The 27,342-nt window shown below is 44.7% G+C and overlaps 1 protein-coding gene across 2 annotated transcripts in view; it reads left to right on the top strand.

Moving 5' to 3' along the window:
- The window catches only part of USP3 (ubiquitin specific peptidase 3), a 255,373-nt gene that overhangs the window by 190,960 nt on the left and 37,071 nt on the right, over nt 1-27,342 (top strand). For both annotated transcript variants that reach the window (XM_086959438.1, XM_086959439.1), the window contains 2 exons: nt 1,712-1,830; nt 8,549-8,662. In XM_086959438.1, the coding sequence (XP_086815564.1) occupies nt 1,712-1,830; nt 8,549-8,662 (233 nt within the window). The remainder of the gene's footprint in view (nt 1-1,711; nt 1,831-8,548; nt 8,663-27,342) is intronic.

The following is a 27,342-nucleotide window of genomic DNA, read 5'->3' as shown; positions in this document are numbered from 1 at the left end:
TCTTGGAGCCTTACTGATGGAGTCCTAATTATTCCCATTTGCTTAATGCCTGTAGGAGACCACTACTATGGGAACAAGTGGTCATCAACTGGAACCAACATTCAGGAACAACAACCAATATAACCAGTGAGATCAATACCATACCTTAATTAATGCACTTGGATTGCAAACTGCCATACGCATCGATAACAGTACACCTATCAACTGTAGGAGCATATACCAAGGGTCAGAAAGGCAATGAGCTGTTCAAAGTATCAGCCATTAAAAGTTCTCTAGAAGAGCAAGGAATAAGTTGCTCCCAAGAACACGTCCACCACCCAATCTTGAAATTCCCTTTGTGACCACTGAATAAGGTCAGTTTAAAAGGCATACCCTTGGTAGTGATCTCATCAATATGAAGGGTAATTGTACAAGCACTTACTATACATAGAAAAGATAACATGGGAATGAGAACTAACCCTTAATTCATCCCTAAGGTTTTATCCAGATTTCAGATTGAGACTATACAAATACCAACCTTTTTCCAATATTGAAAGACTCCAGAAGAAAGAATACTACTTGCATTAGATGTCAGAGGGATATCCTGTATTGCAGAGAGTCCATGAAAGAAAATAGAAAGATTCAGCAGTTCTTTGAGGCACATGCACTACAATCTAAAGTGCAGTGCAACAAGTTTCTAAGGCTTCTATATCCAGATGCAATGTGCACATTATCCAATGGACTACAGCAGGAAAAACACCGAAATTCAATCCTAACGCACTTATAGCAAGGTAAAAGGGAGCAGTTCTGGAATATGCATTGAATATCCCATTAACGGACTGCAACATGATCCTTCATACCTTGAACACTACTGTGGAGACATACACTAATGACAAAATCAGTATTTAATCACATGCAACCCTCCTCCATAAGCGAAAAATACCTGGTGTATAATCTGTGCAAACCGTGAAGCTGGAAGAGGTTAATGCTGCATAACAAACTAGTTACTTACCTGTAACAATTGTTTTTCATTGTTTGAACTCCTTAAGTACACATCCTTCCTTCTTTACGTGTTAGACTCACCCTGTGGTTGATGTCCAAAAAGAAGAAAATTTTACTAAGAATTTTCTGGACCCAACCACTTGAGGCAGAATAAAGCAAAACATATGAATATAGAAGAATTGCATGCTACTAAACTATTGCTACAGGTAAGTAATTAGTATTGGCTCAAAGACTGCCATTGCAACACCCTCTTGTTGGAAAACTCCTCAAACTTTAACAGGATGACATCACATTACGCTGACCCTGTATAGGCTTCACTGGTTACCAGTGTGCGCCAGAAATAATTTTGAAGTGCTCAAAAATGTCCAAGAAAGATGCATCTTACCTTTTGTATGACCCTAATGTAGTCTTCCAAAACTGTTTGGGCTATGCATGATCAGGCATTTCAGCAAGGAAGGGTGAGACCAAACATACGAGGGAGTTTTTTATTTGTATACTCAGGTGTCATATAATTAAAATGTTGAACACATACTCCGGGAGCTAGTCAATATTTTATGCCTTGAAAGCAGACTCATGTACAGGAATAGGAGGTAATGAATTAAAGCTGAACAAACCTACGAAAGCAGATAATCAACCCATAAAAAGCAGATTGTGATTGAAGATGTGCTTATTGTAGTGTGACTATAAAAGGCTATTTTTGTTTATAATCTGTTTTAATTTTTCTTTGTAGATTGTCTTCAAAGTTTTACAGACCTGGAAGAACTTGATGAGACTGAACTGTACATGTGCCACAAATGTAAAAAGAAACAAAAGTCCACCAAAAAATTCTGGATTCAGAAACTACCAAAGGTTTGTGATAATGTGTGTTGTGTTGATGCTGAATTCGGATAATTCAAGCATTCGCAGTGTCAGATTTTTTTCATAACGGTTTTTGTATTAGGTTTTTGAGTTCCTGTTTTACTTTCCTAACTCTTACTACTAGACATTTTCCTATCACATACTGTAATTTGCAAAAAATGTCAAGGCATATTCGAGGTTTATAGTTATTAAATTTCTAAAGCCAACCATAGTAGATTAGATGCACACATCATTTAAATTATGTTAATATGTTCTTGCAGGTTAATTTGAGAAGGTTACCCAACTTAAAAAAGGTAGAGGGTCATTTTTAGGTTTCGCCTACCAGACAGCACAAGCTGTTTGTTTGAGAAAACACCTGTTATCAGTTTACAGTGGGCTTAGAACTCACCCATTGCTTACCATTGGTTGCCTGTATTGCCCCTTTCAATAGCTTGCTTTTTATTATATTGTGTGGGCTTTCCTTCTTCTTTTGTGTTTGACCCTACCCGGGAGTCTGGCCTCATTACTTGTGTCTTTCCACTGTATACTTTTCAGGCAACTACTTTTTGTTTTCGTTAAACACTCCATGAGGTTGCATATGTTTTCCAGCTATCTCTTCTGTGTGCTTCTCTTTACCCGCAACATCTGTGTTGCTGTCACTCACCTATCTCACCCTTTTGCTTCACCCCACCCCCTCCATATTGAACTCGCACTCATGTGTTTCTCCCCCAGCAATGCTATCTCAACAGTGTGCTTTTCCCCCCTCAGCACCACGTTCCTTTCCTGCACCGAAGTCCTTCTCTTCCGACCCATGTTTTAGGTTGCCCCCGTTGCCGTAGGTCTTTCCCCCAACTCCCCTGATGCTTCATCCTCTCTCTGTGGTACCTCCCATTCTCTCTAACCCTCTTGTGGGTTCCCCCAGTCCATGCCCTTCCAGTTACTTATAGAAAAAAAGATCCAGCATACTTTTTTTAGGTGTGCATGTGTAGTGCCCTCCTTTTTGTGCTTCCTCGTTACACATGCTGCACGGTATAAAGGATGCTACATAGCACTGCTAAAAACCATTTGCAAAGCTAGTAGGTCTCAAAGGCAAGGACCTTTTTGCTTTGCCAAAGCTTGTTAAGTTACATATTTTGGGGATTGCTCCATTCTCTAATGCTTTCAATTTTATATCCTTAATCCAGAAGCAGTTACAGTTGCCTTTGTCAATCTTTATGCACATGCTGTCTCCAAACATAAACCTCTATAAAGTTTAAGATGGTATACAATACTTCACATCCTGGTTCAAGATTGTTTGGTTTACTTGTCAGTTTCTGTTACTTTGTTCCTATTTATTGCTTTCCTACCTTTCTGTATTCAACTCGCCCACAGGGGCTTTTCGGTTTTGCTGTTGGTAGATTCTTTATTTTCCTGTACCAAAGTCAGCATTGCAAACAAAGTCACAAACTACAGCAGACATAATGAAGTTACACCGTCGATCTTGACAGACCATGAAGACTACTTTGAAGCGATACCAGTTTGAAGTGCCAGTGCTTGTTATTAATAGAGATTGCATTTTCAGCACATTAATTAGACTGCATACGTTTTGAAACCTGACTGCGATCTGGTTGAAGAGACCACATTAAAAACTGATTTCTAGAAAAATTATTGTTAGGAATATTTAATCCACAAAGCCCATATTGGCCACTCATCCTCCAGCTGATGAGTCACACCATAACTGATGCATAATCTAAACTCACTCTCTCTCATATCTCTCCTTCTTTCTCACTGTCTTTTTTTTCTGTCTTCCCCCTTGTCTCTACTGGTGGTCACCATTTCACTGCCTGTCTTTGTTCGGTTTCAGTTCCAAACCTTTACTGCCCTTTTCTCATTTGATTTTAAATCGGTATAGCAGCAACATTGTCTTCCTCCATCACTGTCCCCTTCTTCGCCGAATGTTCTGGAAATTCCAAACAAATTATTCAATGCTCCTGAGATTTATCTACACCAGCGGCGGCTGGCGCTGGTAAGCGCATCATGGTGGGGATGGGCTGGGGTGGAGTCAACAGAATAGGTAAAAATAAATCAATAAAATGTTGTTTGTTGACTCACCCGCCCCCACGGTGCTTACCTGCACCGGCCGCAACTGATCTACACTGAAAAAGTACACTAGCATAGCCAGGCAGTTCTTGGGCGTCTTACCAAACACTTTTGGTAGGAAGTACATATGTAATATTTCTATAGCACAAACCCGGCCCAAAGGCAACCGAGATCTGTACAGGGTCAAAGACTGGCATAGAGTCAATGAGGGAGTGGGAGCTGGTTCATGGATTGTTAATATATTGTGATATAGTGTTCTTTAAAGTAGTGCATCTTTATCTCTTTCCTAAAATGCGGCAGCTTTGTGGGGCAGTCCTCATGGATACCTGGACGTTGTTACAGATCATGGGTGCATAGTGGAGATGGCCTGCTGCTATTTTTTATTTTCTTTTTTGCATTTCTTGGGCTACAGTTAGGAAGCTTGTTATCTATATAGTGCAGCAAAATGAGGTACAATGTGCAGAGAGTCGGGGCAAACCCTAAAGGAATTACAGATGACACCCCCAAATTCTCTCTTTTGTGGTAGTGTACCAAAATCTTTGGAATCAGGTAAGTATTTTTCGAATTAAGAATTTTTACAGTTTCCAAAAATGGACACTGCAGTGTCTGGATCTGCAATGTTTTACTGCGGAGCTGGAGGAAAAACATGTATTGCATTCGGGCACTTAGCAGCGCCCTACAGGACTGTTCTTGAGGTGAGTGGGGGGCAAGGTCTAAGGCCACACCAACAGGTCACCTCAGGAGCTCTAGGGCATCCAAGTATAGAGGTGTGTCACGGAATTGGAGGTCCCATTCACTTAATTGGGAGAACCGTCCGGTTACAAAGAGGCTGCAAGCAGAGACTGGGGCACCAGTTTCTGGTAACCCACATGGGGGCTCAACCCTTGAGATCCTAAGACACACAGGGACATCCTTGTTCCACTTCTCCTCAGGCTGTGGGGCTCGGGTGCAGTGGTGTCTTTTCCGGTCTGATCCAGGGCTGGAGTCTCTCGTTGTTGGAGGGGGGCCTGCAGAAAGAGGCTGCAGGTTTAGACTTGTAGTCCAGTCTGGGCAAACTCAGTCTTGGGCTTGCTCTTGTGGGTCTGGAGACCCCGTTGGCACCTTCATCTCCCTTGGACTTGGGCTCAGGAGTGCATGTGCATAGGTGCTTTGAAGCATCGGGTGGCGGCGGTCACAGACTCAAGTCTTGGTCTTTGTTTTTGCTGAAGAGGGGCAACCAGGATTGCTGGGCCACTCTTGATGTGGGTCTCACTGTCCCTGAAGTCCCTCAACGTGCAGGTTGGTCTTCCTTGGCAGTGGCGTCCGGACTGGGCACAACAAGCCTTGGCAGTTGCAAGGAGTCCAGTACCTCTCATATTGGTCCTGTGCCACTCCAGTTGGTCCTGGTGTCCTCTCACTCAGTACAATGTACTTAACTGGTGCCAACCTGGAGTCTGGGAGGCCATAAAGTAGAGCATTATCACCATCCAGATATGAGATCACCAGGTCTTGAACAAAATTCCTGAACTCGCTTTCTGAAAGCAGTTTCTAAAACAAATTTACAAATTACTGCTTCCCTTGCATGGCATACTCCACTAAATGTCTGAAGAGGCTTCCAACCCTTGCAACATGCAAGAGCTTCATACTTCATGAGAGAGTATGGCCCCTCTGACCATAAAGGTTGCATGATGCAATAACTTGCAGACAGATAATAGGCCTTAATAAATATTATGTATAACTGACATCTAGTTCAAGTCTATCAAAGATATCCCTATTTAAAACTTTCCAAGAAGCAACTCCTGCTCCAAGATACTCTTTATTCACAGAAACCCCGTACTGTGGCATATCCAGTAGTTTGAGTCACCTGACACCTATGTCACACCTTGCAACTGAAGCATCTGAATAGAGAACGATGCTGCTTGGACAGCTTTCAGTACAGTGTAAAAAAGAAGAAAGGAAAAAAAAACATTGGCAAAGCCAATAATCTCATATTGATTGCCATCCTTTTGTATTTGGCAATTCTCGTTTTGCTCTGCCTTGATTTTTGCAAAACTTTATTTTTGGCAAAACTGCCAAGTCAACCCAAAAAAATAAAGAATTGGCTACAGGCAAAAATATTTTTGGGTTTCGAAAAAGCACACATTGATAAAGTAGTTCCTGGTACTGAAGAAACTATTTGTGAACATGCTGCTTCTTAAAGGGCAACCTGCAGTAACTCACAGTAAAGTCATCTAATGGCTGAAGTGGAATGATTATTGCCCCATGATGCATCTGCAGTCGGTAGAAGAAAAATATGAATGATACAATAGACGAATGGATGACGTCTGGCTGAAAATCCCTATAGCTTCTATGTTATACACTTCATTTTAGCAAAATCAAAAGGTCTTGGCTAACAATAGTACTAAAAGAAGCCAATCAGTCTGGCATCGGCCTCCAGCCTCTTACCTGTGCTAATGCTTTTTTTGTAATGTTTTAGTAAATCTATATTACAAACAGAGCAATGCTTTCTATTTATCCATCCTTTAAACCCACTAAGGCAGATAGATAAAGATGGCTGTGCAGATAGATGGATAGTGTTGCATAGATAGATTGTTGCACAGATGACGTAACCTGCATATTTCTAAAGGGCACGTTCACCCGTGGGCATCTTGGCGCTGAATAACAGATGTTTATTTTTACCCAACTCAATGGTACTCATTTTATCGACCTCAGAAGGATGAAAGGCTGAGTGGACCCACCGGGATTTGAACCTGTCACCGTGAGGTCCTACACCGGCCCCTACAGTGAACGCATTAGTTCACTTGGCCATCAGACCCGGACATGGTTGCATAGATAGATAGAGAGTGTTGCATACAGAGAAGGTTGCACACATAGAGAAAGGTGCATAGATAGAGAGGGTTGCCTAGATAGCTAGCCAGATAGTTGCAAAGAGCAACCCATAAGACAGATCGATCAATAGATAGACAGATAGATAGAGATAGGACATAACATTGGAGAAATAGATAGAATTGCATTGATAGATACACATTCCGATATACCGATAAAAGTTGTGAAGCTACAGATGGATATATTTGCAAAGATAGATAAAACGTTAGATAGGTTGATAGACAGGTAGACTGGTGGATAAGGGTAGAAAAATAGACAAACAAAACTAATAGGTTTATATAAGTCGATAGGGTGGCATTCATTGAGAAGACAGATATAATTGTGAAGACATAGAGTTGTAAAGAAAAAATAGATTGCTAAGCTATATCAAGAGATACATAATATGATAGGGTTGTGAAGATATAGACGGGTGGAAGAACAGGTGTCTACATAGGCGGTAGATAGACAAGTAGATAAACAGGATAGAATAGATAGGTTTGTATAGGTAGATGGGTTTGCATTCATAGACAAGGTAAATAGATATAGTTGTTAAGAGAGATATTCAAAGAGAGGAGTTGAAAAGATAGATTGATAGATACGTATATTGATGTATATTGATAGACTGTTTCAAAGAGGTAGGTTGGTAGATGAACAGGTAGATAGACAATTAGATAGACAGGTTGATAAAAAGGTAGATAGATAAACAGACAAACAGAAAGACAGGTAGACATAAAAACCAATAGATAGGGTTATAAAGATCAATTGATAGGACACAAAATTGGAATAAATGGCCCAGCTTCAATTAGGAATATAATATTTAAAAGACTCTATAAGCATGGCATACAAGAGCACTGAAAGCAAATTAGAAAGCCATACAAGCACGACATACAGACTAAATTGGTTTACAAATATATCCGCAACCCTCAAATAAAATACATACCAGAATTACCAAGCAGAATGCTGTTATAAATTAACATCATTGCATGCATACTAGAAAGAGCATAACTTCATATAGAAAGGTTTTGAATTTACACACATTGGTATGCTGTAAAATAGCAGCAGTCAGATAAACAAAGGCCACTCCAAACAAATTTACAACAAGTAAGTATATTATACATGTAATTTTAGTAAAATCCAAAGCTAACATCCAATCAAAAAATTAAAGCACAACAGACCTCCACGCTGTTCATTCCACAAGATTCACAAAGGAACTATCACACCTTACATAGCTGAGAAAGATTTTCTCCACAAATCTCAAACATCATTTCATTGCACCCACCCCACTGCATCATTGTCCAGAAATGATTTTCATTTTTGCCTTTTCCAGATGCCCTCACCATTACCGTGTAATATCAAACTAATACAGGCCCTTGCGTCCAGCAGTCATTCTGAATATGAAACACTAAATTCACCCCTTTGGCAATACCCTTGCTCATTTGATTATAACAAGGAAAACCATAACCGAAGACAGAACATTCGGGAGTGTGTGAATTTTCCCACACAGAACTGTATTTTATCTGGGAACCTGGGAATACAGCATTCATAATATAGAGAATTCAACTCTTCCTCTCAGTCTGCTCTGATACCAGAAGCCTCACTTCCAAATAGTTTTATGGGCTAAGACAGAATTTTGCCTTTCTTTTCGGCCACACATTACTTCTTTCTTACTGCATTTTTAATTAAACCATTGTCTGAACTCAGTGATGCGTGCTAACTTTACACCTTGTGTGTCAAATAATTTTTCTTTCCCCTAAAAAGGGAGAAAGAGTTTGTACATCAGTTCAAATGTTGTATTCCTTTTTTGCAGGTGTTGTGCTTACACTTGAAAAGATTTCATTGGACTGCCTACCTGAGAAATAAAGTTGACACATACGTAGAGTTTCCTCTCCGGGACTTGGACATGAAATGCTTCTTATTAGAGGTTTGTTTTATTTTTTGCCTTTCCGTTTATCAGTTGTCAATTTTCCTGTCTCTCATTTTTTAAGTTCATGTTCTTTCTCAATGAAAATTTGGTTGGAGACACTGCCCGAGCTCCTTTTACGCCCTTCAGGCTCTCCAAGCATTTCAGATTTATACCTGTGCAATTATTCTAGCATTGAAGTTCTGTTTACGAGAATAAGGCTCTTGCAACTGCTAGTACCACCCATAGAGGAATCATAGTTGTATATAAGTCCAATGAATGTTCATTCCTTGCCAACTTTCAACAATCAAACACCCAACTGTTGTTAGTTGTCCTTGTGCGTCTTATTTTAAAAGGGCCATGAAAGATACAGTTATTTGAATCTAAATTATGCTTATTTGCAGCATGACCGGAGTATGACTTTGGTCTTCTATTGGAAAAGGCAGTTGCAGCAGGTTTTGGCATTGCAGAAGGTCATGGTCGTGCCTTCCTATGTTTATACGCGCTTGAACCAGAGTACTGCCCAGAGCCCTGAGCTCCTGTGACTCCGCGCCCCAGAAAAGCACTGCTGCACCATCTAAACCTCATCGAGTCAGCCACGCTTCGCTACTGGCTGTTTCCAGGAGCTGGGAGGCAGGTGGAGCTCATGTGACATGCTGACCCAATGGGAGGCAAAACCATCGTAGTAGGACAACAGCAGTAGAGCAGAGTTCATAGCTGTAGTGGTTGTGAATCAGGTCGGCAGAGGAAGCTCGGTGAGGCATATTATTGAGAGTGCTAGGAGAAGGCAGCTATTAGTATGGCATGCAGTTGACCTGCTAGGATCTTCTATGATTTTAAATGTGCAGCTCTCGATAAAAACGGCTGTACTGTGATCACCTCAACTCGTCTTTTAAATTGGGATTAATTAATTTTTCAAATTTTTTTTATACATTTTTAATGTGTACTGGATGTTGGAATGTTTGGAGGAATGAAAGGACAGCAGTAGACAGTAGTTCATGTTAGTAATATGGTGTGGAGGAATCGAAATTTGCCTAGCATTGTAACTGTAAGTTTCAATTCTATTAAGGACACGGAGGTGAGGATTATGCTTTTTACCTTCTTCGCTGTTTAATATATAAAAAAACACAGCAGCCAAAAAAGCATTAACATAAGCCCTAAATCCCAGAACAAGGATAAGGCTTACAAATACATCCAAGAAAACACATATTTGTACATAAAACTACAAATCACATCAAGTCCAACACGTCAGCACACAGAATAGTCCTTTGCTGATGTCCATGACGGATAGAGAGGATGTCCCTCCTGTGACCACTACCTCTTTCTTCGCGCGAGTCACGCCATGATGTTACTGGTCTTGTTTCGAACCATCATTTCCTAGCAAAAAAACATACAAGAGCGTCAGCGGTGTAAGGCAAAAATCCCTGTACACGCATCCAAAAAACCAGACATTAAAACCTCAAGTTTCATGAACATTTTAGCTGAAAACCTGACTACTTACTGTAGTATAGGAGGGATCGCTTCCGCAGGTGGCCTGGGAGGGATTATCCTCGCCGCCGTGTCCTTAATAGAATTGAAACTTACCGTTACAATGCTAGGCAAATTTCGATTCTATGTCATGACCGGAGGCTTCAGTGGAGTGGTGTGGCTCACTGGTTAGAGGCGGCAGACCCAGAAGCAGAGAACGGCCCGGGACCAGGGTTCAATTCCCGACGCGGCAGGGTCGTGGACCAGGGTCAGCGGACTCTATAATTCTCGCCTCGGTGCCTACTCTAACCAGGGATCACACTTGGCAACTCTGGGCATTAGCTTGCCTCATCTCTACAACGGCCTCCCACATTTGCCAGGAATGCCTGGTTTCACCTTGGAGATACCCAGTAGGGACCATCTCACAGGGATAGCCAGGACGGGTTCCCCAGCGGTCTACAGCGCCACGACGCCTCAGGGCAGCAGTGCGCTTTACAAGACACATTACATTACATTACATTATGCTTACTCACCACCAAATGTGCAATATCCACCACCGGTTTGAAGTAGAACCATTTAAAAGTGGAATCCGAGGACCAGTCTGCAGCACGCATCAAATCCTCCAGGCGGGCTCCCAACGAGAAAGCCTTAGAAGCCATGGCCCCTCTAGCTGAGTGGGCACCAAAACCTTTCGTATCGATACCTGCTTCCTGCATGATCCACCTTACCCATCTGGCGATGGTGGGTGATGAGACAGCTTTGTGTGGCTTCCGTGAAGCAATCAGCAGCTGTCGTTCGCCCGGAGGATGAAGTTCCAGGGTCAATTCCTCATATGCCTTCAAGCACTGGACCACACACAGCTTGGGAGCGTCCACAAAAGATGGGTAGGAAATCGTCCTTGAAGCACATTTCGTGCGACGCCCCAACGTGAAGGTCAAACCTTTTGGGGAAAAAAACCCTTGCCGAGATGTCCAAGGCTCATACATCCGAAACTTGTCTACACAACACTAGACACAAAAGCATTGCCAACTTTGCCGACAGTTCCTTCAAAGACAGGTACCTATTCGGCTGCCATGACAAAAAGAGATTCAAGACAAGGTTGACGTCCCAGAGAACCGAGTAACGCGGTTCCGGGGGCAAGGAGAGGCGGATGCCTCTCAAGAGCCTACAAACAAAAGGATGTTCTCCGACCGGCACCCCTTCCACCGGATGGTGGGCTGCCAAAATCGCCGAACGCATCGCGTTGATAGTGCGGTAAGCTAGGCCGGCCGAAGCCGATTCGGCCAAAAAATTCAGCACTGGAACGACACCTGAGATCAGGGGATCCAGGTCCCGTCGAAGACACCAACGGGTCCATTTATTCCAGGCGGAGCGGTAACGTTTTGCAGTGCATCCCGCCCAGGCCTTTGAGAGGAAATCCTCAGCTGGCCTCGAAAGGCCTGGGAGCGACCACCGTCGCCTGAAAGCCTGCATGCCATGAGGCGAAGAGAGTTCTGCGTTACCAGATGATGGGGATCCCCGTCCGCGTTGAGAAAAAGGCGCGGAAAACGGGGGATTAGGATTGGAGAATCCCAAGAAAGTTCCAGAAGAACCGGAAATCAAACTTGAGATCTCCAAAAGGGCGTCACCATGACCACCTCTGCTTGCTGACGGCAAAGTTGGGCCGCCGCTGGCACCACCATCGAAAAGGGAGGGAAGGCATACGCCCTCTCCCGACTCCTGACTTGGAGGAAAGCATCCGTGGCCTCCGCGAGAGGGTCCAGCCTCCAGCTGAAAAAGTGCGGGAGCTGGTGATCCAGACGCAATGCAAAGAGGTCCACCGATAACGGGCCCCAAAGGTCGTCAAACCACCTGTCCAGCCTCCACTGACTGGAGTCCCGCAAGTGTCGGGAGTGCCAATCCGCGACTTGGTTGGCCTGGCCTGGTAAGTATTCCGATGTTACGGATACATGGTAAGCCAGACAATAATCCCAGAGATCCTTTGCCAGATCCGCCAGGGCTTTGGAATGAGGACCACCCAGGTGGTTGAAGTATTGGACCGCGGAGACATTGTCGATCCGAAGCAGAACACAGGAGCGAACTGAATCCTTGGTCAAGCAGCGCACCGCGAAGGACCCCGCCAACAGTTCCAAGCAGTTTGCAGCTCCTGCTCCTCGACCAGGCACCACCTGTAGAATACTCCCCACAAAGGGCGCCCCAACCGTCCCTGCTGGTGTCGGACTCTATCACCAGGTCCGGAACTGGCCCGAAGATCGGCCGGCCGTTCCAAGCCTCCATATGGGCGAGTCACCAGGCCATTTCCTCCTTCACCTCGACCGAAAGGGGTACCACCTGATCGTATGTCAGGTCCCGATGGAGATGATACGCCTTGAGGCGTTGAAGGGCCCGGAGGGGACCCGGGAAGATTGCCTGGATGGAGGAGGAGAGCAGCCCTACCACCCAGGCAATCTGGCGGAGAGATGTGTGGGATCTCGAGATCGTTTGACGCAAGATGTGGCGAATCTTTCCCACTTTCCTGGTCGGTAGACTCAAGGTTGGCTGTACCGAGTCCTCGGTAAATCCCAGGAACACCACCGTCTGAGAAGGAGAGAGAACGGACTTGTCCCTGTTTATGACAAACCCCAATCCCTGGAGCAGGGACACTGTCTGTTGAAGCTGAAGACCCAGACTCCTGCGGCATTGGGCCATCAACAGGATGTCGTCTAAATAGACAATCATCTGAACACCCTGGCTCCGTAAGAGCTCTACTGCAGGATGGAGCAGCTTGGTGAAGCACCAAGGCGCCGAGGAAAGCCTGAATGAAAGGGCGGTGAACTCAAACACCTGGTCCCTCCACAGAAACTGTAGAAAACGACGATGCAGGGGATGGATAGGCACCACCAAATACGCATCCTTGAGGTCCAACCGGACCATCCAGTCGTTTGGGAGCAGAACATCCCTCAAAAGATGGATACCCTCCATCTTGAAATGTCGGTAAACCAACCAGCCGTTGAACTCTTTGAGGTTGATTACCGGTCGTTTTCCCTCATCCACCTTCTCTACCAAAAAAAGATTGCTCAAAAACCCCGCAGGGTGACGAACCGAACGGCAAACGGCCCCTTTGCGAAGTAAGTCCGAGACCTCTTCGTCGACCAGTTGCGCGTCGGCCCGAGAGAAAACTATAGGGTGTGTGGGCCTCTCTTGATAAGGCTGATCGTAAAACTCTATGTGAAAACCGCAGACCGTCTGTAAGGCCCATGTGTCGGAAGTGATCGCAGCCCAAGCTTCCGGAAACAAGGCTAGTCGCCCCCCAATACGGACCTGGTCCGCCGATATGAGACTCACCGTTTGAATTGTTTCCAGCGGTGTTCTTGAATCCACCTCGACCTCAGAAGCGCTGGCATCTGGTGGGGTAGAAATTGTTGTAGTTCGCTGAGGTATTATACTGACCTCGCCCGGAGCCTTGATTTTTGTTGCAAATTGCTGACCGCCACGGCCGGTCGCGCAGCCCCCTCCGCGACCGGCCCCTCGGGAGAAACGCTGCTGGAAAACCTTCTTGATGCTCGTTTGAGCCCTGTCTAGGGACGTAAAAGTAGAGACAAACTTCCCTAATTCCTTTGTAAAGGGGTCCCCAAAGATGCCTCCTTGGGCCACAGCTCCCGCTTCCGAGGAGGCCAGGTCTCCCAGCTTCGGGTCTAACTTAATTAAGAGTGACCGACGGCGTTCAGTCGAAATGGTGCAATTGGCGTTCCCTAGAAAGTCCACTACTTGTTGTCCCCAATTCGACAGGACGTCGGGGGAAATGGTGGCACCTGTCACCTTTGCCTCCTCCGCCATATCCAGGATTTTGGTTATAGGCCCTATAGCATCCAAAAGTTTATCCTGACAGGAGCGCCAGGAACAGTCAATCCCCTTGCGAGGGTCTTTAACGAACTTTGCCAGGAAGGTGGCCATCTTAGGGTCCAATTCCGGCGTAAGGGCCACCTTTCCCTCCAAAGTGGGTCTAGGGCACTCCCCGCGCAGACAGCTTCTCGCTTCCTTCTCCAGGGGCTTGCAGGGGCGTCCCGCGACGAACTTCGCCACCTTGTCCCCCGGGGTCCAGGCAGCGGACCGCAGATGCATGATTTAATCCGGGTCTAGCATGCACGAACTGTCCTGGGGCAACTCGGCGGCGAAGCCCGACGGGCGCCAAGAACGCACAGACCCATCCTCATCGTCCGTGTCTGCAGGGGACATCCCTCCGTCGGGACGAAGGTGCCGTCCCCATTGATCCCGAAGAACCCGGGATTGGTGGAGGCGCAGGGGTAGGCACAGTCGCCTTGGCCAGAAAAGCGTCACGCAACCGCTCAAAGGCGTCCCTGTCCACACCCTGCCCCGCTCCAGATACCCCCTCCTTACACACCTTTTTGGGGGCTGGGGGGTTATCTCCAGACTGGGTTGACATGTTGCCAGAAGTCCCCAAATGGGCCTGCGCCACCCTTTCGCACTCCTGTGTAATGTGGGCAGATAGGCGCTCCTCCATTGGCCCTACAATCTCCGTCACACAACAGTATATGGAGCTATCAACTGCATTATAGAATTCCTCATCATTCAAATACTGATGGGACTCCTTCTCTTCGTAGTATTCCTCCTGATCCATCTCTGAAGGCTACTCCCAGACCCACTAGATACCAAAAGGGGGGATAGGGCACAGGATCAGGGCTGCGGGTACAACCTGCGCACTTTGGGGCAGACTTTGTCTGGCAAGTTTGGCCCCGGTTGCACCGGAAATCAGGCCAGCACCAACCCCACAGCGTGTAGACCCTCTACTGGACCGGGTCACTGCCACCACCCTGCGCGCTGTACAACAATATGTGGAAAATATGTGCAGGTAAGTATTTGTACAATGTGCCCAAACAAAACGCACTCAGGCGGCAAATGCAGTAGAACCGCTTTACAGACCCCCTACTTTTATCAAATGGGGCTAAATACAGACCCAGGAGACCTGGGCGTGGGTGAGGCGGCATACAGACCCAGGAGACATCGGCGTATGGGTGAGGCGGCGGGGAAGGCTCCGGCGGGTCACTTTCCTCAGCGCGGTTCTCCGTGAGAGAAAAACAGTGCTGAGGCTAACAAGACGCGTTGGCTCCTCCTGGCGGCCAGAGGCAATGCCGCGAAGACCTGGGAGATCGTGTGAGGAACAGCGAGTGTTCCCGCGATCTACACGGGGCTCTGCAAAGAAAACAGGAGCAAAACATGATAACAAAGCAGGTAAACAAGCTATCAACCAAGAGTTTTACACGAAAATCCCCATAGCTGCACAAGGTTACAACAAATGAGGAGATGAAGAAAAAAACACTTAACTGGCTGCGAAGCAGCGAAGAAAGAGGAGGTGGTCACAGGAGGGACGTCCTCTCTATCCGTCATGGACATCGGAGAAGGACTATTCTGTGTGCTGACTTGTTGGACTTGATAGGATTTGTAGTTTTTTGTACAAATCTGTGTTTTCTTGGATGTATTTGTAAGCCTTATCCTTGTTCTGGGATCTAGGGCTTATGTTAATGCTTTTTTGGCTGCGGTGTTTTTTCATATATTAAACAGCGAAGAAGGTAAAAAGCATTCTCTGAGGCCTCCGGTCCTGACATAGAATTAGTCTGCCAGTAGAAAAAGTTTAATGATGCTTGTTACCCCTGAACCATGTAACAATGAGCCACCAAACTTAGCACCAATACTGGTTAGCAGTGAAGCCAAGGTACATATGGCTCGCACAGAAACAATGCAATGATAACAACGTGCTTAATGGACAGGGTATGCTATTACATTCAATGCTTCCAATAGAATATTTACAGCTGTATTGCTAGAGGATGAGAACATTGATTCTAATATATCAAGTGACGAACCCTGAGCTGATCCATTGAAACTGGATTTGGCGACTATCTATACTGGGGAAAAAAACATTCTAAATTAGGGGTAATAATACTGAACTTTTAAAAACATTTTGGGCTTTGTCCATCAAGTTCAGTCTAGTGATGTATCCTTCATCGAATTCCAACAATTGGCAGGAGCAAACTTTCTTTCTAAACCTGACCTTGATTATCTCACTTTATGCTGTCAGCCAGGAGCACCCATCATTTTCTGAAAACTGTCTTAAGGGGTTTACTAATAACATGTTTATGTCAGGTTTTATATCGCTGTGATTACATTTTTTCTTGTTTTACTTTCGATTTATAGGGCGATACCTCAAACTACATTTTGCCAGTGATAGGTATTTGTTATGATGTTTCCATAGATGCTAATGTTCTGTATTCTACAGCAGCTTATATGTTAAGAGGTCTTTTCTTTTGCTTCCTATACTAGTAAAACAGTGGTTCTACAGTATTGGATCTTTCGTAAATTAACATGCTTGAATCATCCCTGTCGTCAAGCTAGGAGTCCCACAGTACATATAGTGAGCACTGCAATGTTAAACATATGCCTATAGAGAGTTAACATAGTCATAAGTCACCTATCCACCTTTTTATAAAACCCCCAAACTGAACCAATCAAAGCACAGAACAGCGCAGCATTCCCTTCTCAATCAGGCTAGCAAGTTCAGATTACCATCACACGTCATGTTTGAAGAAAGTACTTGTCAGCACTTCTTGCTCAGCCAGATAAGTTACCATTTCATTTCTTTAAAGGACTAAGGAGTTAAGAACTACAAAGCGTATTATGTCTGAAGCAAACAAGAAAAAGTTTTTTCATCCTTGTGGGAAATGTGGGAAAAAGATTCTTCCCACTGAAGACCCACATAAAGACTGCAAATATTGTCTTTATCCTGCCATCAAAGCCAAGTAATGCAAGATATGTAGAACATTTTTTTCAAAAATGTGAATGGACAGAGAAGCAAGAGATTTACTTTGGCTGCTAAAGTCAAAATATGACAATGCCCTCTCTGGTGAAAAAGGGGGACCTCCTCAAAAGCTCTTAAACTGTGAGCATTCTCATTCTGGCCATTCTTTAATGAATAAATAAAGTGCTGAGCGTTTGAGGAAATCTTCATCTTCACCAACGACTAAGTCTCAAAGATTGTCTCTGTCAAAATAAATGGCGGCGTAGGTTGTGCCAACGACAGTCTACGAAAAAATCATCATCAACGGTGACATGGTCTCCATGGACGAGAATCTAGTCGACGATGGACTCGACAACCACAGAAGGACATCACCGAAGATATCGTTGATGACCGTACAGACGATGAAAAAGTGCACAATTGTGACAGTGCCCACGGCGTTCGGGCTACATCTTCGAGGGCTACAGCGTTGACGGCTATATGATCAACGATACTGTCAACAACAAAAAATAGCAAATAGGCTACAATCAATCATGACTTACGTTACACTGCTAGATCAAGCACAACTTTTACCACAACAACACCGTTAACAAAGACAATAACTAAAAAGAATCTGAAATGTCAGATGAAGGCATTTCAGGCATTTTAATGCAGGAACAAACTTCTCCTACCAAAGTGTCCCATTACCCACAGAGACAATTATTCGATACAGAGGAACCGAATAAGGACGGTCCTTTTGGACCAGGTTTTAGCCCAACTCAGTTGACCTTAAAATAATCAAGTCTCTGATGAAGAGAATGAAGAATATGATAAAACAGTTGTTACTTCTGCAAAAGGTGAATGTACTTAGCAATCTTTTGTACAAACTGAGGAAGATGATGTTTGATGGCAATATGGTATGGAACCTTCTGAACAACCTATCCACATTCAAAAGAAACTGATGATGCAAATTCCCTTGGGTCTGGTTAAAATAAATCTATGCCTAATGGTATCCTATTACTACTGACGCTTCCCAAAAGCACAAGCCACTCACTCTAATGGACAAACGTTGATGCCGGCAACACCAACTATTTCCAGACCTACGGCAAGGCCTACTACACCTCCTTCACCAGGATAGTTCTTTCATCCTGCTCATATGTCCTTGCCACAATTGTCTCCAGTACCGCCTGGGATAAGTCTTGGTTACAAGTAGATAAGATAATCAATGCGTAAACCCACCAGGAAAAGGCTCCTGCTGCTCACCCCACTCTCTCCAACTGATCTCTCAAAGCATACATAAACATTCTATGACATAACACACACACACACACTGAGCAGCATAGAAAAGGTTACAAAGGAGAGGATGCATGGCAACAAGTCAAGATACCACACATCTCCCCTCCTAAAGGAAATAATTTGAAAAACAAAACTGGAACAACGTAAATACACATCATTCATAACAAGAGGACATAAGATGGAAGTAAACATTCTGTCTAAAAATTAATCAAATAAAAGGACCAGGGAACAAAACAATAAATGGTCGAGCAATCCTACAACCAGAGACAAATGTGTAATCAAAGCAAGAAAGCACTAAGAACTTGGGGAACTAATTACCGGAGTGCTAACCCACACACACCCATCTGCACACACAAATGCCCATACAGGTGCACCACATATGACCCGTCACAAACAACTTTAAACAAATGTTTAGGCACAACTCACATGGCCCATCACAAGGAATTTTAAGCAAATGTTTAGGCACCACTCACATGGCTCATCACAAGCAACTTTAAGTAAATGTTTAGGTGCAACTCACATGCCCCATCACAAGTACCTATCAGCAAAATGTGGACAAAATACACATTCCCCAGCATAATAGAACGTTTGGATGCAACTTAAATGCCCTATCACAGTGCAATACCAGGTGGTACTTTCACATCATATACTGCAGAAGATGCATGCACCACACAGGAGAGTACTCCCTACCGCACACAGCAGCCAATTAAGCATGGTATAGAGCAAATTCAACATTGCCTTAAATACACTAAAAACACATACACTAACAGCAAATTAAGACTTAAAGCCCCCACACATACTGATACCAATAATATATGTATGCAGCACATTTAGATAAGCATAGACTATACTCTTAGGCAGTAAATTACGCGTGGCACAAATAAAAACACGGGAACAGACATATATTGGCATCTAGAAAATCAACATGGCATTACAACAAATTCCAAGATAAGATCCAAAGTCCCCAGTGAGCGATCTCCTATCAAGTCCCAGGTACCTGGAGACCTTTCAGTTTTTTAAAAACATTTTTACGCAAGATACAATGTACAGAAAACGGATTGCAATACTTACATAGCATGAGTTAAATTTAAAAAAAGTCTGGAACACGTTCTTCCTTACAGTCAGACTAATCACTGAGACGACATGCTGCTCACCTAAACTTCCCTCTCTAACGAGGTGCGGTATATCTGAAAATGTTTGATAAGTCTTTATGACGCAGTTCTTCTTGGAGTGTTCTCACGTTTCGCAAAGCGGCTCTAAAATCCCATAAACCGCAACTCTGAATACTAAATGTTAGTGTAGCTCGCATTTCAGCTTAATTTTCCCTAAGCGCCGTAACTACTTCCTGGAGTTGCTGACAGACTTCCTGTGTTGCCGCCAAATGAACTAAACCGAACCAGTGCAAATGCAGTTGTATGCAAACAGCTTTATTTATAATGGTGACTTAAGAGTCCCGATGAAGTTCAATTTTATTTAGTGTCTGTAGAGTTAGGATGAGCGAGGGTGGTGGGATATACCCTTTGCTTACTGCTGTGAGGGTAAGACATCTTGCTTATTTCTAAGTAAGATTGAAAGATACCCATTTCATTTTAATGATATTTAGTATCCTGTGCTTACTAAGATGATTGAGGGTTGCTCATACTCTTTGCCTAATGCTGTAGTTAACATTGATGAGTGTAATTGCTATTTATTTAAGTTAATGTAGGTCCTGTGCTTTAGGGATGAGCGAGAGTTGAGACATACCCACTGTCTTCTGCCTGAGTGTTTGAGTGAGGGTTGAAAGAGACCCATGTTCCCGTAGATATGTAGTGTCCTGTGTAAGAATGAGCCAGGGTTTGAAGATACCCATTGTCTACTGTTATGCATGAGTGGGGTTGGTAGAGATCCTTTTATGATTCGCTCCCTGGTTCAAAGAAACCTTTTTATCAGTTGCTACCGTGGTACACAATATGCCCTTTGTTTTGGGGATGATTGTGGGGTAAAAGAGACCCTATTCTTTTAGTCACAAGATGCCCTGTGTTTCGGGGACGAGTGTGGCTTGAGAGACACCCTTTACTTTGCCTACTATGTTACAAGATGCCCTTGGTTGTGATGAGTGTGGGTTGGCAGATACCCATTGTTTACTTTTGGGACTAGGGTTGAAAGTTACCCATTGTGTATGTTTATAATTTCTAACGGGGGACACTTGCTATATCCTGTAACCTGCAACCAAGACTTATCTTCTAAAATAAAGTTAATCATAAAACCTACGTGACCTGCCCACAATTGATTCTTTATTTATTGCAACAATAACACACACTGCAATCCATTAAGTCAGACACAGAGAGGGCAAAATCTATTGGTACCTTACAGCAAAGACACTTGCAGTCCTTTTGAGGAAAGGGCATTTACTCCCACAGAGGAGCTTATCAACCACAAAGATACCAACAGTATTATACATCACAACCTCAGTACAAGCAACCTTACCAGCAACAAAAAATAGAGAAACACAAATGACAGCTTGTCATAGCCAAGCCACTTGTAAAAGTCAGTAAACCAGGGAATAGGAAATGCGAGATCCAGAAGACTCTGACACACTTCTGGACGTTACGGAACACAAGAGTTGCATCTGTAGACAGCCTAACCTTTTGCCATTATAACAACTGGGCATGCTTCACATCCAACTGCTGGGTGTTAGGTCTGATAAATTGTGGTCACATATTAGAATTTGTAAAAAAAAAATCTTCCAAGGATGCCACCACTCAGAATAAAACCTCAACATCTGCATCTCTTGCAGAAGGAAATAGACATTAGGGAGTGATAGTACTTGTTCCCAAAGCGCAAAAGAACTTGGAATGTTACTCCCATATCTTCCTCATAAGGAAAAACACAAGATAATGGAGACCAATATTGGGCCTTCGAAACCTTAACTTTTAAAGAAACAAGGTTCTGTATGGTAACATTGCAAGAAGTTCTACAATTTCTAAGACATGGAGATTTCATGACCCCTCTGGATCTACAGTATGTATACACTCATATTCCTGTTTACCCTCACACATAAAAAAATTATAAGATTCAAAGTAGCCAATCCTTATTATCAATTCATAGTCTTCCCTTTCAGTCTGAAATCTGCTTCCAGAATCTTTACCAAATGCATGGGGCCAGTGGCCACCCATCTCAGGAAAATAGGGCATCAAATATTCCCTTATCATGGTGACTGGGTAATGAAGGCAAGAAATTCTCCAGCAACTGTGGATGCTATAGCAGCCACTGTGGACTATAAAAAAAACTTGGCCTTTCGTTAACCGAGGAGAAATCTTTGGCGAGCTGCAGTCTTTGTCAGTTTCTCTCTATTTTTCAAATTACTCCTACAGACTAAGGCTTCCTTTCTGCTAAAGCTGGTTACTCCTCTTTACGTGGAGAACATTATACCCACCGCCTAATCCCACTTAAGAGAAGAGACTGCACCCAGGGCTTAATTTGTGCCGGTGCTTAGCACCGGCACTTATTTATCAGGGCCGGGTCTATACCAGATTGCCACTGCCAACTCACATCAACAGCGTGAGTAAAAAAATGTATAACATCGAGTGTTCTTAAGATCCACACTCTCATTCTGTCTCCCCGTGAAGAGCTGAGCCACTTATAAATCCATGCCTTCATTTGTGTTGCGATGGGTGGAGGGCCTATGATTGGGCTGGATTTGGTCAGATAGGATGTTTGGAGCTGTAAGGCAGCCAGCGAGCAGCTTACAGATTTGCAGCCATTGCAATGGCTTGCTGGCCAAGCCCGTATCAATTTGCATGGTACGTGTTTTATTCCTATATCCCTTAGACATTGTTAAATGTATACCGTGTGCGTGCTCTCTCCTCTCTTTCCCGCTATTAAACTCCGGTACGGGCCGGCTCATTAACTATAATTTCGCAGATCAGGCCCAGTAATATGTACCGAGTACACTGCGCTGTGGTATCTATGTCCATTCACGGATAATTATCTGTTAATCTCCATGCCCTGGTGGGGTTCTTGTAGGTTTGTTGGTTCTGGGTGCACGGATGCATATATGTTTCATTGTCGTTCTGCATTGGTGCCTGTTTGACTGTTAGCACGCACATCAGGCAGCACGTCTATGTGTAAATGTGGGCCTTTTTAGGTCTCGCCTGTCGATGCGCATGCGCATCGAGCAAGCGAGACTATGGGGGCTTATACACTCTTTATCCAACTTGCAAGGAATCGTGGCGATTCCTTGCAGTGCCCGTGACTTTTAAGCTCAATGCGCATGCGCATTGAGCTTAAAAGCGCGTGCACATGCCCCCAGCCGCCTGCCTTGCCTACTCTCCCGCCCCCTCACTTCTTGATTGCACGGCCGCTAGGCCGTGCCTCCCCTACTCTCCTCCTCCTACTCTCCTCCCCTCGCCGTCTGTTCCCGCACTCCTCCCACACCCCCGCTCCGCCCCCTCCCCTGCCTGCCATGTCGCGTCGCATTTCTCCTCCCCCCTCCCCTCAGCTCCCCTACTCTCCTCCTCCTACTCTCCTCCCCTCGCCGTCTGTTTCCGCCCCCTCCCCTGCCTGCCATGTCGCGTCGCATTTCTCCTCCCCCCTCCCCACAGCTCCCCTACTCTCCTCCTCCTACTCTCCTCCCCTCGCCATCTGTTCCCGCACTCCTCCCACACCCCCGCTCCGCCCCCTCCCCTGCCTGCCATGTCGTGTCGCATTTCTCCTCCCCCCTCCCCACAGCAATGCCCTCCATTTTGACTCGCTGCCTCCTCCTTGTTACTAACTTGAGTCCTTGTTTTATTTATCAGAGCCGTCCAAGCCGATGCCCTCTAACACCCTGTTCCCACCTTAAATCCACTGCTACTCTCCCTAGATCCCTCCGTCGCCTGACTATTCCCCTTCTGCTACTACTTTCCTCTTCCTACATATCTCTTGCCTACTTAGTCCATGTTCTCGACTTCGGCGCCCACCTCTGCCTATCGCTGGCTCTTCTTGCACCTCCTCTTCCTCTCTCTGCACGGCACCTCCTCTTCCCCCTCCCACTCAGACCGACTGTGCTGTTTTGAGTAATCAAAGGTATGTACTTTTTACTGACATACGATTTAAAAAACCTCGTTTAGAGAATTCAAGTCGGTGTAAAGTGTTGTCCATGTTTATACCCCCTGGTTGTTGGGTTCTCGTCGACTAGTTTTAAAAGTGGCAAACTTTTGAATACCTTTCCATTCACTTTCAGTATTGGCTTTAGTTTAACGGCTTTCAGGAGGTTCTGAAGAGCACGTTAGTTAGGCTGCTGAAACTTTATTTGACCATAGGAAATCCTCCCGTTTTGTTTTTTTCAGTCGCATGTACTATGCGAGTGACTTTAACGTAGCACATTTTGTACGATGTTTTTTTTTTATTGCGGCAGAGCTCCTGACTGATTTAATTGCGCTTACAGTTTTGACGAAAATCATATGCGGCATCTCAGGAACATCATACTAAACTGATGGGGACTCGGTGATTTAGTTATTCACGTAAATCATGGTACAGAAATCCGCGCGCTGTTTGCCTGGGGGTGGGTGGGTGAGCCTGGCAGCAGTGACGGGTCCTGATGTAAGTTTCACAGCGTTCTTTCCTTTCCGGGTGTCCGACAACACACAGTATAGGGCTCGACTGCCTATTTATTACTGAGCCGGGCACTCTGGTAACAACCCCCCCTCCCCAATCATCCGTCTAGGACAGGGTCTTCAGAGCGCATTAAACTCTCTCGCCCCTCTTTCATATTTACATGTCTGCCCGCTCCCCTCACAGTGAGACCAGTAGCAGAAAAGGGCAGGAGGGGGGCAGTATATATTTTTTAAGATTGTGTGTGTATTTCCACATAACTCTACACAGTTGAGTAGCAGTGAGCTTTACAGATGATTAGTGAAATGGTAATTGTGTGGCTCTGGTAGTTGTGAACAGAGGTTTTTACCAGCTCCAGAGCCGAAAGTGGGTTTGCACCGTGTGAATGTTCTGCTGGACTCCTCTGAGAGCATGACACAAGAGCTCTGCGAGGTGGTGCGTGGTCATACATTTGTGAACGTCCGTTTATTAGTATACTAATAGTACATGTTTTAATTGGGGACATGTTTGCACACCGGCATGACATCAATGTGTTTATGCCTCACTGGTGCAATGTATGAAGCACACGGAAAGATGATAATAGGAGCGAGCTTACTAGTAAACTCCGATTCATGCATTTATTACCAGTGTTTTACCACTTCCTGTGCTCTAACTCTCCTTTAACACCTTTCACAACTATCGGCATGAATCCATTATCGGCACGGCGTAAAGTATGTGTGCAGGTCCGCAGAGAGGGATATTATTTATTACCATGGGGGGGGTCGTGATCAACTCGTGCCCTCTTCCGAATCAACGTTAAGCTGCACTAGTTTATATAGCGGACATTTTTCCACTGTCCTACATCCACCACCCCCTCACACCCCCTAACCCTCACCCTCACCACCTCACACACCCTCACTCACCCTCACACACCCTCAAACACCCTCACTCACCCTCACACACCCACACCCTCACCCTCACTCACCCTCACACACCCACACCCTCACCCTCACACACCCTCACACCCTCACACACCCACTCACCCTCTCACACCTGCTGCACTCTCCTGCTCTCTAGAGATGTGGCCTAACGACCAGAGCTGCCATCTATGTCACGTAAATACAAAACATGTTGCATTCAAAATGCTATAGGTGTCACATTCGCGAAAGTTATAACTATTGGCGTTGTAAATGACAAAGCTATCAATTTAGCTATTTGGAAAACCAACAAATAAATAAAATATTTGTCATTTACAAGACCAATAGCTCCAACTTTTCTAATGCGAGACCTATTGCATTTCCAATGCTTGTTGTTGTTGGTCTGTGTTCATGCATTAAAACATTCTTCAAACCATCTTGCCTCTTTTCCAGGTCCTGAGAGGGCCTGGTTGTGTAATGCCAGAGTACCTATGATCGGAACATCATCTCCGCCGCCCCAAAAAAGTCAAGCACCCTTCTCCTTCAACTGCCGTTCCACGCCCAACTCAGAGTGGTGTAAAGGAAAAAAAACGGCCATCCCTAAAGACTGGGACGAGGAGCCTCAATCTTTGCTATCTGTTCGGGCCTCAGTTCAACCAAAGACCAATGAATATTTGTAAGTTACAAATATTCATTGGTCTTCGGCTGAACTGAGACCGCCGTGGGGAATTGGGGGGTGGGGGCTGGGGTTTTACAACCCTCCTGCACCGTTCCTTCCAACGGCAGCCGTTATGCCCCCGTCCAACTCCTGCTCCTCACACAGGGTTATTATCCTCTTACACATTATTCCGCCCTCACGCGCCCCTTCTATGTTTCACACAGAGCGTTCCCTCCATTTCTGTCTGCCCGCCTCCCTGCATTGACGTGGTTATTCGCATCGAGGGCACAGATTATAGGGTGCCTGTGCATGGCGTGCTAGCAAAGCAGATGTGAAGCGACGACGGCATAGTCTACACAATAAGAAGTAGCCAGCATAGCAGCGAGCAACCATTACAGGGGCCAGAGCTGGGTGCTTTGCTGAGTAACAGCAGCGCACAGAGACATCGCTTTAAGAGAGAATCTTTACATTACAGGCAGAAGCAGAGCATGACGGGCAAAAAACATTAACGTAGGAAAGTAAAGTCACATACAGCATGCATGCAGAAATAAATGCACTAAGACCACTGCGTGTACACAGGACATACATGAAAAGAAGCATAGACTCCCATGGACTCACGAACAAAATTGCGCCGTGTCTGCACACCTAGAAGGCAAAGCAGCTGTAAATGCCACTTGCACCAATTCAACACACATGCAGACACAAATCGTCAGCACATGCAGGCACACATACATTCTGCACCCGTAGAAATACTGCATACAAGCGCACATACATACACAAAAAGCACCACCGACATTAGGGTGTTGTGGTGGGGGGAGAAAAAAACAGTGGGTGAAACTATTTATTTCTCGCATTGTTGAAAGGAAGGGGTAAACTGCTAGAGACTAGAGAGAAATCAAGAGACAGTCACAGAGAGTAAAAGAGGTTGCAAAGAAGAGAAAGTCCGACCTAAAGAAATAGGGATGTAGATAGAGATTAAACGGCAGAGATACAGGCCTAGAAAGAGAGAAAACAGATACTTGGAGATAAAGTCAATAGAAAGCAAAGAGAAAAGAGACAAAGAACGCACCTGTAAACCAAAATGTCATGCCTGGTGTGTAATGGAACTAAACTGGATGCAATTGATAACATAAGAGTGAGAATAGATTGATAAATAAAGCAAGAGAGATGAAGCAAAATTGAAAGAAAGATGAAGAGCAAGAATGAGAGAGAGTGTGTGTGGGAGAGCAGCGATGGATTGTTGTTAGAGAGAATGAGAGAGAGGGGGTGAAACAGAGAGAGATGGAGCTAAGCAGAGCCAGAATGAGAGAGTGTGGCAGAAAGAGAGAGGGGCATAACAATTTGTTGACGTAGAGAGAGAAAAAGAGGGACATAGGAAGTAAGACAGATATAAGTATGAGCATACGTACAGTTATCTCTACTATAATCAGACACTGGAACAGGCCATTGAATGTTGGAATGTAAAATCTTGTCCTGCTTTGGGGGTAACTTAAAATTTTGTCTGCTTCAGGAATATTTAAATATGAGAGAATATTAATCTGCTTTGGCAAGTCATGCATTGTAGACTGCACTTAGCCCACATGAAATGACACGTGGGAGGCCTGCTTTGGCAGTGAATTGGATCTGGAATTTCTGAGTTTGAGTTGCTTCCTGCTTTCTCAAATTTGCTTGAAAATGCACCATTTGTCCACTCTTTTTAAAAACTTTTCTGCAGGGCGGGGTAAACTGCTATCAAAACCTTACTTGAGCAAGGCTCTCTTGCTGAAACTCAGAGCCAGTATTACATCTGGCTTTCAGCAGTGCCATTTGAGTTTGTGGGTGGAGCCAATTAAACAAGTGGGTGGGGCTGGCAGAGAAGTGGGTGGAGTGTGAAGTATATTTGTCTTTGACAAACTTATTTATAGGACAATGGATTAAGTGCTGTACAGTGTTTGTGATTGTAGTGAATTCCAGTATGGAATAGTCTGATTAAAATGTGAACCCACACAAAATTTGGCGCACATAGATATGGTCATTAATGGTGTACTGCGCAGTAGGATGTCTC

The sequence above is a fragment of the Lissotriton vulgaris genome, chromosome 2_2, assembly GCF_964263255.1.
Source record: "Lissotriton vulgaris chromosome 2_2, aLisVul1.2, whole genome shotgun sequence".
In the NCBI taxonomy this organism is placed as follows: Eukaryota; Metazoa; Chordata; class Amphibia; order Caudata; family Salamandridae; genus Lissotriton; species Lissotriton vulgaris.
Note: the sequence above shows the minus strand (reverse complement) of the source record. Positions and strands in the feature narration are given on the sequence as shown.